The sequence below is a fragment of the Solanum tuberosum genome, unplaced genomic scaffold, assembly GCF_000226075.1.
Source record: "Solanum tuberosum cultivar DM 1-3 516 R44 unplaced genomic scaffold, SolTub_3.0 scf00022, whole genome shotgun sequence".
In the NCBI taxonomy this organism is placed as follows: domain Eukaryota; kingdom Viridiplantae; phylum Streptophyta; class Magnoliopsida; order Solanales; family Solanaceae; genus Solanum; species Solanum tuberosum.
The window spans coordinates 1,532,782-1,545,315 of NW_006238948.1; the positions used below are offsets into that span (position 1 = coordinate 1,532,782).

Sequence of the window (12,534 nt, forward strand, 5' to 3'; positions counted from 1 at the left end):
TCCTAATATCAGTTGGAGATGTGGGTCTAGGCCATTTTTGTACTGCCTGTATCTTTTGAGTGTCAACTCAAATTCCATCACCGAAAACAATATTGTCTAAGAATGCCACAGACTCAAGCAAAAATTCACACTTAGAAAACTTAGCATATAACTCCTTATCCTTTAGAGTTTGGAGAATTATTCTGAGATGACTAGAATGATCTTCCTCATTCCTTGAATAGATTAGAATGTCATCAATGAATACGATAACAAACATATCTAAATACAACTTGAATAGTCTGTTCATAAGATCTATGAATGTTGTAGGAGCATTAGTCAAACCAAAGGACATAACTAGGAACTCATAATGAACATAGCGGGTCCTGAAAGCTGTCTTAGGGATATCACTTTCTCTTACTCTCAACGGATGATAGCCATATCTGAGGTCTATCTTAGCCAATCATATTACAAGTAAAATAAAATATACCAAAAACATTCTCGACCATTGGGTTGTTGATCTGAAACTTCAATTTAAGAGACCCACTTTCGAATTCCCCAAAATTATTGGTTACAAACTTGTTTTTCAGTCTACAAAATAGATGTTTCTATTTACTCAACTAAGAAAAGTTTCAAATCTAATTGTATGAGTAAAAAGATGTATGGTTCTCTCTCCTTTAGTAAATTTATATCTCCCCAACTATTAGCAAAAATTTAATCAAATAGTCCAATCAATGATGTTTGTTAGGCTCAACGACTTGATCCTTTTCTTGACTTCAGGCTTCAGGTGTTTGAACCGCAATTGGTGAGCTCAATAAAGTTCAATATTCACATTCGACGAATCATTGATCATTATCCAATTCCCCTTTTTGCCTTTCAGTTTAACTTAAATATTCTGTCACTTACAGCGAGTACTTGTTATCTTGCCTATTGAGTTTGGCGAATTGTCGTTCAACTATTTTTTCGTTGACATGCCCTGAGAACTTTAGTCTAAGACTATGTTATTTCTGGTGAGGTCTGTCACACTCGAAGAGTCACCGATTTCCTTTTGACGAGTATCAAAGACACAATTTTGCTGTTTTCCATGTTTTTAGTCTCTTTTTGTATGATTTCATCCTTTCGTTCTCCTTGAGACTTCATAGCTACAAAATACTATAAATCATCATCTATGTACATAAAAAGCATTGATGACACTAATTGTTGAACTTCAAAAAGCCAAATGATTCAAAATCTTAGATCCATCACCATCCTAGGTCGTTTCAATGAGAAGTGGGTCCCATACTCAAGATCTCTTTCTAGAAAAAATCCACAAGGGGGACTCAAAATGAGACCGGAAGCCTTAAGAACCACACAAAAGGTCATTCCACACCAAACTCGACAATCCGGAGCTAACTGTGTGATACACTCAAATTACACCTCCCTAAAGAAGGATAAACGATCATTGTCAAATAAAGATCCCAAGTTGTAGGTTGGGGTCGATCCCACGAGGAATATGTTTAGACTTAAACTTCACTTACGATTATATTCGTTTAGTCAACTTATTTTCGAGACAAGTAGGTAAAGGGGGTGGTTTTTATGAAACAAATAACTAATTAATGTCAAGTAACTAGTGAGCAAGATTCGAACTTTGTTGTTATCAATGAGAGAAATAAACTAGGGTGTATGTGTAAACCATAATCTCTTAACGCGATGATCCTTATAATAGTAACCCATTCCAAGTGTATCACATGCAAAGTGATAAGTTATGTATCCCTAAGTGCTTGGTTCACCAAATAGGAAATTTCACCCCACAACTTGGTCTGGCTACGTGTGTATAATGTACTAACCTTTACCTTTACCTCATATTAGACATCACATCAATGTATGTCTTAGTTTTCACCCTCGCACCAATTGAGATTAGACTATTAGATATTATCACACTAAATCTCCCTTGATTATTCTTTTTTTATTAACAACCTCCATGGTTCGACAAGTAGCAACAAGGCGAGTTCTAATGTTGACCACCATTAAAAACACTTCTAAACGAAAGAATTATGAATGCATGCATCAACACTAGTAAAGAATTACTTAGTTATTATTCATACGTTGTTAATTGTTTATGGTTCCCACAACCCTAGTTGTGGATTTATTCACTCATGTTTGTAACAACACAATTCATAATTGTAGAAGAAGAATTAATGAACTTACGTATTGAGTATAAGAAACCCATAATCTCCAATTGAAATTCAAAGAAAAAATCTTATAAACCAAAATTAGGAAATCAAATTGCCAAAGTTTGCAAGTCTATTCCCAAGAAAATATCAAGAACTTGAAGTATACTATAATGTCTAACCCCTAAAAACGAGGTTTACATACCCTATTTATAGAAAAACTTGTCCTAAACAAAAAGGAAACGAAATAAGGAAATAAACTTTTCTGGACGCGGCTTCGATCTACGAGACTGACCTACGGTCCGTAAGTTCCTTCCGTGGCTCAATACTTAGACAATTTCTCAGAAGCTGGAACCTTCAATCTTCCAGTTACAAACGAAGGACCTACAGGATGGATCGTAGTTTGACCTACGGTTCGTGGGTCCCCTCTTGTGGCTCCACACTTAGAACTTTTCCTTAGGTACTGGAACTCAAAATCTCTAAATCAATCGACAGTTGTGCAGGACCACCCATGGGTCGACCTACGGTCCGTCACTCTCTTTCGTAATTCCACACTTGGTCAGATTTCTGTGAGGATTAACCCACTCCAGCCCAATGACTGACCATGACTGGACCTAAGGTCTGTTGGCCACTTCCGTGGGTGGCCACTTCTGCAGAATTTCAGTTGTCTCTCTCTTGACCTCGTCCAAGTCTATTTCCTACAAATATAGCACAATAAACATTAGTTCTAATACAAAATGGCCCTAAAAACACACAACTCTTTAGTTAAATTTATTAACAATACCTTAAACTCACGTTATATCAACACCGTCAACTTAAATTCATTGTTTGTCCTCAAGTGACACACTAATACTCTATACGACACTTGTGTAGAAGCAGACATTCAAATTCAAGCAATCACATGGGTAGTTCAATCCATTCCATCTTCTCAGTGCAAATCTTTCTCTTAGACTCAACAAGCTAACTCATGCGGATCAAAGTACGACAAAGACCGACCAATAGATACCCCAACATACACTTTTTACAATTACCATGGTTCCAAATTTCCGACAATGTAACTAGTGCCCTCACTTCAAACAAAATCCTTTTCACACAGAAGATATGAATTTTAGAGTTTTAGGATTCATTCAACACTCACGCTCAGAAGTGACTTCAAGTACAGTTAGTGCTCAATACTATAGGCTTGTCCTTATTTTCATTGCTTAGACTCTCCAAACTAGTTGCTAGAATCAGTATAGGACTTTCTTAGCTTGTAACGTAGGCTCAGGGTCAGGTGTGGTATAATTGGGTACTTTTTAGTGACTTTCTGCCCTACTTGACATTACATTGGCTTTCTACCTCTTCCTTGACTTATTTTTGGCATCTTTTCATTTTACCTTCTTTCCCTTCTGCTTTTCAACATGGATGTGACTTTTGACTCTTATTTTTCACTTTCTTCTATTTCTTTAACTTTATTTTTCTTTCTTTCTGTCAACACTTTTATTCATCATCTTTTTGTTTCTTTTGCACAAAGTCCCATCCTCTTTCTTTTTTTTTCTCTTTTCAACACAGAACTCTTTTCATACCTTTTTTTTCATTTGGTTTCCTCTTTCATAACCACCCTCAACTTATGCATTTTGCATTAGTTGAGGTGCACAATGTCCGATGTCGGACTAGGGCCATGGTCAAGGTAACTTTTGTTTAGCCACCCTCAACTTAGGATTTTGGCCTAAGTCAAGATGCATATGTCCAAGGAGGGACCGAGGCCAAGACAATATTTTAAGGGAAGGTAAGTTAGGTGAATCAAAGGAAATGGTCTCTTTCAGGCTCAAATATTTGGATAAAAGGGAACATTGACATCATTTGGGTAGATCATTTTAGGCTTAAGTGGACTAATTTGAACAATGGCCTATGATCACTTGCCAACTCCTAGCCTATATTATCGTAGCAGGACCAACGGGCCATGTTCTAGATTGGCACAACTGTCTGAACAATTCAACTTTTCTCTCACACTCTTGGCACATTGTTTCATTATTATATTATCAGATTACCCAATTCAAGTTTTAGCTTAAGTCATGATTTCAAATTGGTTCTTATCATGCCACATTGAGATCATACACATTTAACTCATCAAGACTACAAATCTAGCACAATTCAACATTTTTGGACAGGGATCATGTTTTCTCATGCTTTTCCTGCCATCATGCTTTCAATATTTTACTTACTCCTACACACACATTCCTACACATGCCGGTTCAACAGAAATTAAAATAGTCTCTTCGGGGAAAAGAACACAGGCAAGAAAACCCCAAGTGAGGATTATGAGTTCATTTACTCAGACTTCACCCTATCACTCATAGTCCATTTACCCCACCCCCAACAAAATATAGTGCAATTGTCCCCAATGCACAAAAAGTAAAGAATAAGGGATCGGGTGAAGCAAACATGTGGCGCATAGCGCCGATGACCTATCAACAAGCGGGTGGGTACGGTTTCCTGGAACCCGCTGGATCAACAATCGGGTCACCCTCAGTAGTGCCCGCATCAACCGTCTCAGCACCCTCAGTAATGCTATTATCAACTCTCGCCGCACCATCAGTAGTGCTCACATTGCTAGAGGCACTAACACGAATCTCTCTAATCCTTTGCTGCCACATCACCTCATCAATGATGGATGCCCTCTGAGCCACCTCAGTCTCTTGGTGCTCCATCTTGCTAACTCTCTCGGCCTCAGTATCATTAAAAGCCTGATTGGATAGAGTGCGGTATTTCATCCCCGAATAGAGAATTGAACACTATATTATCAACCAGTGTCGTGGGGGATGACTCAGGCTCAGTCTCTGGTGGTACTAGGAGGGTGTCAAGATCAGCCCGGAGACCATCTAACTCCATCTTGAAAGCAAAGACATCTGTGGTGGGGGCTGGTCGCTCTAAGACAGGAAACTCAAATGCATCAGGGCACTGGTGAACGGCCTTAACCTTTCGGTCCATTATCTGCTCTATCCGCTGCTCAACCCTAGTCGCGGAATCCTCAATCGCATGCTACATCCACGACCTCACAAGCTAAAGTAGTGTGGCCATCTAGGCCTCCAGCTTCTAAACACGGGCTAGAGGCACTATTGCATACCCGTAGGAGGTGGTGGTTTGGGAGGCCCTAGGGGCTTGACTGGCGGCCGGAGAATGGGAACTCGGGGAATCCTCAGTAATGGCTGGAGGGGAAGGCTCATCACCCTGCACCTGCTCCACATCTGCAACTAAGTCCGCTCCCAGTGGTGGAACCTCAACCTGCGGCTCTCTACGCGGTGCAGCCACATTGGCCTCATCTCGAATCAGGCCAAAATACAGGGTCTTGGTCACCTGAATCAGCTTTTCTCAATGCCTAACCGGTACTCCCGCATCCCTGCACAGTAGAAAAAATGAGGCATAGGAACGGATAGGTAGTGGTGGCCTTGAAGGCCCTCTCGTGTATCTCTGCAATAACCATGCGGGCAAAGTCCATCTCCATCCCAGCAACCAGAGCTGCAACCATGACTGCGTGGTCCTATGTAAGCACATTGTCTGCCTGCATAGGAGACACCTGGTTCCGCACCAATAACTAGAAGAATTTGTCCACAAATGATAGGGTGGCCTTCTTTATACCCAAGCTTGGGGTGCTGACCTACTCGGCGTGCTCTTCGTCTGTAGAAAGATGACGGGCTAACCAACGCAATAAAGTATCCCTCTAATCTGCATTTGGAATGCTCCGCTCCTAACGATGTCCCATCGATAATCGAACTTGGACATGTTGATTAGCAGAGTGTGGCCTGGACCGTAGAAGAATCTCCGGATAGTAGTCTCAAATATATCAACAGAAAACCCCCGCACTAGTGTAGATGTGAGAGGAGGCTGGGACCCTGGGTTACGGGCCATCCACTTGTAGCTGCGTATTTTGAAAAGCTCATGGATGGCAAGCAAGGTGTGCAAGCTGCCTATGAGAACCCGATGCTCATCACAGACTAATCGAGCCATCCTATCCTTCTCAGTCATCATCCGGGCATCTTTGTATATCTGCCACTGACAACTTACACACCACCGGTTGGACTTCTCAGCAACTGGAGCATGATCGGTGTTTGGTGGCACTAGAATGTCCCCCGCACTAGTAGCCTTATTAGACGAGGCAGTCCTGCTTTGTGAACTAGAGCTAATGCGGAGCCAAAACTTGAGTCGGAAAAAACGTTGTTAGAGCCAGCCAGTGAACCAATCGGTGTATCCTCCTCATCAGATTGGGAGGTAGTGACCACGTCGGGAATCACCTACCGGGTTTGATTCCGGGTAGTGCGAGGTGTCGTGGGGGATGTCCTAGTAGTAGGTGGGACATAGGCGAGATCCTTCTCCATATCAGTATCTTCATCAATAAGGCGAAATATTGGTGCCACTGATTTTGACTTGCCCTTTGCAACGTAGGTCGTAGCCTTCTTGGGTGCCATGGTACATGTGGAAACTTAGTTAGTACCAAAATAAGACAATAACACACTCAAAAAACATTTAGACTAAAGAACGAACTAAATCAAAAACTAAAAAAAATTGTACATTAGTGTCAGTGGTCACCTACGGTCCATAGGTCAGAGAAGGTCTCTGATAGGAACCACAGATGTGCAGAACGGTTTGTAGGTTGACCTACGGACCGTAGTCCACCTCCGTGGTTCCTAACTTAGAAGATTTTTCATGTGCAACAGACCCACAGACCTGATCTATGGTCCGTGGATGGGATCTCGTGGGTCAGGTCTGTGCCAGGTATCAGACATACCTCATTTTAAAACCATTTTTGCAATAATTCAAACAATCAACCTAAGTCTAATCATGCATTTCAACATAATTGATGATAGTGTGTCATCCCTAGGGTTCCGGTTACTCATTATTTAACAGTTTTAGCATACAAAACTAGGAACCCTAAGTCGAAACTTCTATTTACACTATTTACCTTGAGTGATTTGATTACAAAGAAAGTACAATCACATTCTATCGTCCCAAGGGTGTTTCTAACTATAGTTTATCATGCAATTTCATACCAAATCAACCTAAGGTCAAGACCCACTTCATGACTTCATGTATTGAACAATGAATATCGAAATTCAGAGTTAAGGTGAAGTCGTTTACCTTACAGGTATTGGAGGTGGGTGATTTTGTAATTCAAAAGACTCCTTAGAACTTGTGACACCGATCCCGAACCTTGAATTGTTTTGTGAAGGGAGAATGGGAGTTATTTGGGATAGAGGAAGAGGATTATGGAGAGGGGAAAATGATTATGGAAAATGGGAGTGATATGGGGAGTTAATATGGAAGTTTTGCAATTTTGAGGGGTTAGAAACGGTTGCAACGGAATATGGGATGTGGGGGATGAATTTAAAATAATGAAGGTTTTTTATTAGAGGTGTCCGGGTTGGGTCTCCAGTAAACCTAAGTTGGACCCACGAGACCCAATCTACGGCCATGGGTCGATTTACAAACCATGGGTGGGGTCCGTAGGTCACTCAACCCTTAGAAATATTTGAGGACTTACCTGGGGATCTTCGTACACCATTCACGGTCCGTGGATTGAACTACGGACCGTCGATGGGATCTGTAGACCTCTACAACAGACATTTTTTTACAGATTTGGCTTTTCATCCTTGCACATGTAGCAACCATTAGGACTTTATTTTTACATTTTTTAGACACGGACCCTACTCTATATCTAGCCAACACTAAAACAAAAATAAAATACCAATCTAAAGAATTACAAAATATCAAATAAACAAAGAAAACTCCTAAATCGAAAAGAAAAATCTAAAGTTGGCTAGATTGTACATCTTGGGTTACCTCCCAAGCAGCGCTTGATTTAACGTCGCGGCATGACACAAGCCTCTTGATTACTCAGATAGTAGGCCTCAACCACCTCTTGCACATTCTCCTCTTAGCCCATGTAGACCTTGATCCTTTGTTCATTCACCTTGAACCTTGTTCCCTCCTTGTTCTCGAGCTCGACCGCTCCATGTGGGAACGCTTGAGTGACTATGAATGGCCCGGTCCACTTAGACTTGAGCTTGCCAGGAAACAAACACAACCTAGAGTTGAATAGAAGCACCAGATCAGCCACAAAAAATTCACATTTTTCAATATTTTGATCATAATACTTCTTCCTCTTCTCCTTGTACAAGGCTGAACTTTCATAAGATTTTAGGCGAAACTCATCAAGCTCATTCATGTCATTTACTCTCTGATTCGATGTGGCGCCCCAATCCAAATTCAACTTCTTTAGTGCCCACATAGCCTTATGCTTTAGCTCTACCGGCAAATGTCAAGACTTCCCATATACAAGTTGGTAGAGGGACATACCTATGGGAGTCTTGATTGCGGTGCGATAGGCCCATAGAGCATCATCAAGCCTCCTAGACCAGTTGGTTCTATTAGCATTCACAGTCTTAGCAAGTATTTTCTTGATCTCTCTGTTGGATACTTCAACTTGCCCACTAGACTGCGGATGGTAATGAGTGGTAACATTGTGGCGGACGCCATATTGCTCAAGCAGCGCCATGAACAACTTATTACAGAAGTGGGAATCTCCATCGCTGATAATCACCCTAGGTGTACCAAATCTGGAGAAGATATTCTCTTTTAGGAATGCAGTTACAGTTTTACCTTCATTATTGGAAAGCGCAATTGCTTCCACCCACTTTGACACATAATCAACCGCAACAAGAATGTACTTCATTCCATGTGAGCTCACAAATGAACCCATGAAATCAATGCCCCATACATCAAACAACTCAATCAGCAATATCAGATTCATAGGAAGCTCTTGCCTCTTTGAAATTTCTCTTTCTCTTTGGCAACGATCACAAGACTTCGTGAAATCATAAGCATCTTAGTGGATGTTAGGCCAATAATACCCAGACTGCAAATTTTTTATGCGCAGTCCGAATACCACTATGATGGCCACCAACAGGCGAAGAGTGACACGCCTCTAGTATACTCATCATCTCAACCTCGGGCACACATCGACGAATAATCCCATTAGCAAAAATACGGAACAAATAAGGCTCATCCCAAAAGAACTTCTTCACATCATGCATAAACATTTTCCTCTGGTGAAAAGACAAATACATTAGAACCATATCACTTCCCAAGTAGTTAGCAAAGTCTGAGAACAAAGGAATCAAATCATGAGAAGCTGCCAATACCTGTTCATCTGGAAAAGCATCATTAATTTCAGCCACATCTCCTAGCTTGAGCATAGCTTCTTCCTCTAATATGGACAAGTGATTGGCAACTTGATTTTCCGTCCCCTTTCTATCTTTCACCTCAAAATCAAACTCTTGTAGCAACAACACCTATCTAATCAACCTAGGTTTTGCATCATTTTTAGCCAACAGATACGTCAATGCAAAATGGTCAGTATGCACTATGAGCTTAGTACCAAGCAAGTAGGATCAAAATTTCTTGAATACGAAAACCACAGCAAGGAGTTCATGTTCAGTCACTATAGAGTTTTTTTGAGCCACATTTAGAGCTTTGATGGCATAGTAAATAGGATGAAGAATCTTCTCTCGCCTCTATCCCAAAACCACACCAAGCGCCACTCCACTAGCATCACACATTACCTCAAATGGTTTCCCCCAATCTGGTGAAATAATGATAGGTGCGGAAACTAGCTTTTCCTTCAACTCTCCAAATGCCCTCAGACAAGCATCATCAAAATCAAACTTACACTCCTTTTCGAGCAATTTGCACAATGGGTGTGCAATTTTGGAGAAATCCTTGATAAACCTCCTATAAAAGCTTGCATGCCCAAAAAAACATCTAACACCTTTAACAGAGATAGGAGGTGGAAGCTTTTCTATTATCTCGACATTCGCTCTATCAACCTCAATACCCTTCTTAGAAATACGATGACCCAGAATGATCCCTTCTTTCACCATGAAGTGGGACTTTTCCCAATTTAGCACGAGATTGCACTCTTCGCACCGTTTCAGTACCTCTGCCAAATGATCCAAGCAACCATCAAATGGGTCACCTACCACAGATAAATCATCCATAAATACCTCAATAGTTTCCTCCACCGTATCAGAAAATATCGATATCATGCAACGCAGGAAAGTCGCTGGAGCATTACACAACCCAAATAGCATCTGTTTGAATGCGAAAGTCCCATAAAGGAAAGTGAATGTGGTCTTCCCTTGGTCTTCTGGAGCTATGAAGATCTGATTTTAGCCCGAATAACCATCAAGAAAGCAATACCAACCCATACCAGCAAGGCGGTCCAAAATCTAATCCATGAACAGCATAGGAAAGTGGTCCTTTTCTGTCCGAGCATTCAATTTCTGGTAGTCCATGCATACTCTCCATCGTGTCACTGGCCGCATCTGAACAAGCTCGTTTGTCATATTAGGTACCACAGTAATCCCACTTTTGCTGGGCACACACTGAATAGGACAAACCCAACTACTGTCTGCAATGGGATAAATAAATTCAGCATCCAACCACTTGATGGTTTCCTTTTTCACTATCTCTTGCGTAGGAGGATTTAGTCTCCTTTGGTTATCAATACTGGGCTTGTGATCTGGCATGAGTTGGATTTTATGAGAACAAATGCCAGGAGGAATCACAATAATGTCCACAATAGTCCACCCAATAGCCCGATTGAACCTCTTCAACATAGAAACCAAAGCCTCAACTTGTTCCGTATTCAAATCAGCTGCAATGATGACCGGTAAAGTACCATCTCTCCCCAAGAATACATATTTCAAATGTGATGGTAGAGCCTTAAGCTCCAATTATGGGGCCTCTTCAACACACAGTTTTGTGGGTGGAGAGTCACGATTCTGCATATCAAACTCTAATTTCTTCGGTTTGGAACGAAATTCGAACCTATCAAGTGCAACGACCAATACATCATAGTTTTCAATACCATCACCCTCAAAAATCATCATTACCGATGCAAGTGCATCAACCCCCAACCGCTCTTTAATAAAGACATCCAAATCTCGCTCCACAATATGAGTCACCACTGATACTGATTTGATATTGCTTTCCTTCTTCATGGACCTACAGATATTAAAAGTTACCTCTTCACTATTCAATCGAAACTTCATCTGCCTTTCTCCATATCGACCAATGTGCGCCCAATAGCAAGAAATGGTCTCCCAAGGATGATGGGAACCTCAAAATCAACCTCACAATCAAGTATCACAAAATCCTCCGAAAAGATAAAAGACTCAAGTTTCACTAGTACAACTTGGAGCACACCAATGAGCCTCTTCACAGTTCTATCGGCCATGAGTAATCGCATCGCAAGTGGTTTTGTAGCCCCTAAACCCAACTTCTTGTAAACAGACAATGGCATCAGATTAAAGCTAGCACCCAAATCACACTACGCCTTACCAAAATGCAACAACCCGATGGTACATGGAATAGTGAAGGCACCAGGATCCTCTTTCTTCTGCACAAGTGACCTTGTAGCAATAGCACTACAATGTTTCTTCCTATCATCATCTTCAAAACTCACGGCCCTCTTCTTAGTCACCAAATCTTTCATAAACTTTGCATACCCAGACATTTTCTCCAAAGCTTCTATCAACGAAACATTGATGGAAAGTTGTTTCAACATAGTAATAAACTTGTGGTATTTCCCTTCTTCATTCTTCTTTACCAACCTCTGTGGGAATCGAGGTGGAGGTCTAGGCATGGGGACAACTTTTTGGGTTATCTTCGCTTCCTTCTCTGTAGCATCCTTGGACTCTCCAGTAACCTCAATTTCATCATCATCTTTCTCAACCACAATTTCAACCTCAGACGGCATAGGTAAATCAATGGTCTGCTTACCCCTCGAGAAGTGACTTCCATATAATGCCCATCATTCTTCGGATTCTGGATGGTGTTTCTAGGAAGTGTGCCAGGCTGACATAGGTTGGCTGTAGTGGATAAGTGATTCATCTGCTGCTAAAGTTGCTTGATCGACACTACATGGGCATCAACTTTTTGACCGATTCCAAAAAATTCGATTCGCATCTCCTTCACATTCTCATCATTCGAATCAAACCTTTTCAGCATCATCTGCATCATATCCTCAATCCGTGACATACTACCCCCAGCTTCCCTATTGCCAGATTCCTGATTTTGTAGAGGTACATAAGGCCCAACTCTATCGTTCCAGTTGTCATAGTTGTTCTGGTTGTAGTTTTTGTCACGATTATAGTTCCCATCCCAGACGTATTGACCCTCTCAATTGTAGTTACAATAGTTCCGACTTTGTTTTCCTTGACCTTGGTGCCAATTATCCGAATTGGAACACTAGGCGTTGGCTCGGAAACCCCCTGTCTGATCATTCACCAAGTAAGCATCCTCTTCATAGTAACATTCCTCCTCCGGTAGTGGTGGAGTCCTAGTCAACTAATTCACTGCATTTACCTGT

The 12,534-nt window shown here is 41.3% G+C and overlaps 1 protein-coding gene across 1 annotated transcript; it reads right to left on the reverse strand.

Moving 5' to 3' along the window:
* Positions 1-9,676: 9,676 nt before the first annotated feature.
* Positions 9,677-11,922, reverse strand: LOC107059507 (uncharacterized). Its single transcript, XM_015306074.1, has 5 exons — positions 11,777-11,922; positions 11,032-11,168; positions 10,463-10,818; positions 9,891-10,324; positions 9,677-9,800 (listed from the first exon to the last, which is right to left on the reverse strand). Exons 1-5 carry the CDS (start codon positions 11,920-11,922, stop codon positions 9,677-9,679), a joined length of 1,197 nt encoding a protein of 398 aa, XP_015161560.1.
* Positions 11,923-12,534: the final 612 nt, after the last annotated feature.

Bases quoted from the DNA above. Each gene is read 5' to 3' on its own strand.
- LOC107059507 (XM_015306074.1), bottom strand. From the start codon at position 11,922: ATGCCGTCTGAGGTTGAAATTGTGGTTGAGAAAGATGATGATGAAATT. The intron at 10,819-11,031 runs GTATTGAAAACT...TCATCATTGCAG, and splicing joins GATGATTTTTGAGGGTGATG to CTGATTTGAATACGGAACAA. The intron at 10,325-10,462 runs GTATGCATGGAC...GGCTAAAATCAG, and splicing joins GGCCAGTGACACGATGGAGA to ATCTTCATAGCTCCAGAAGA.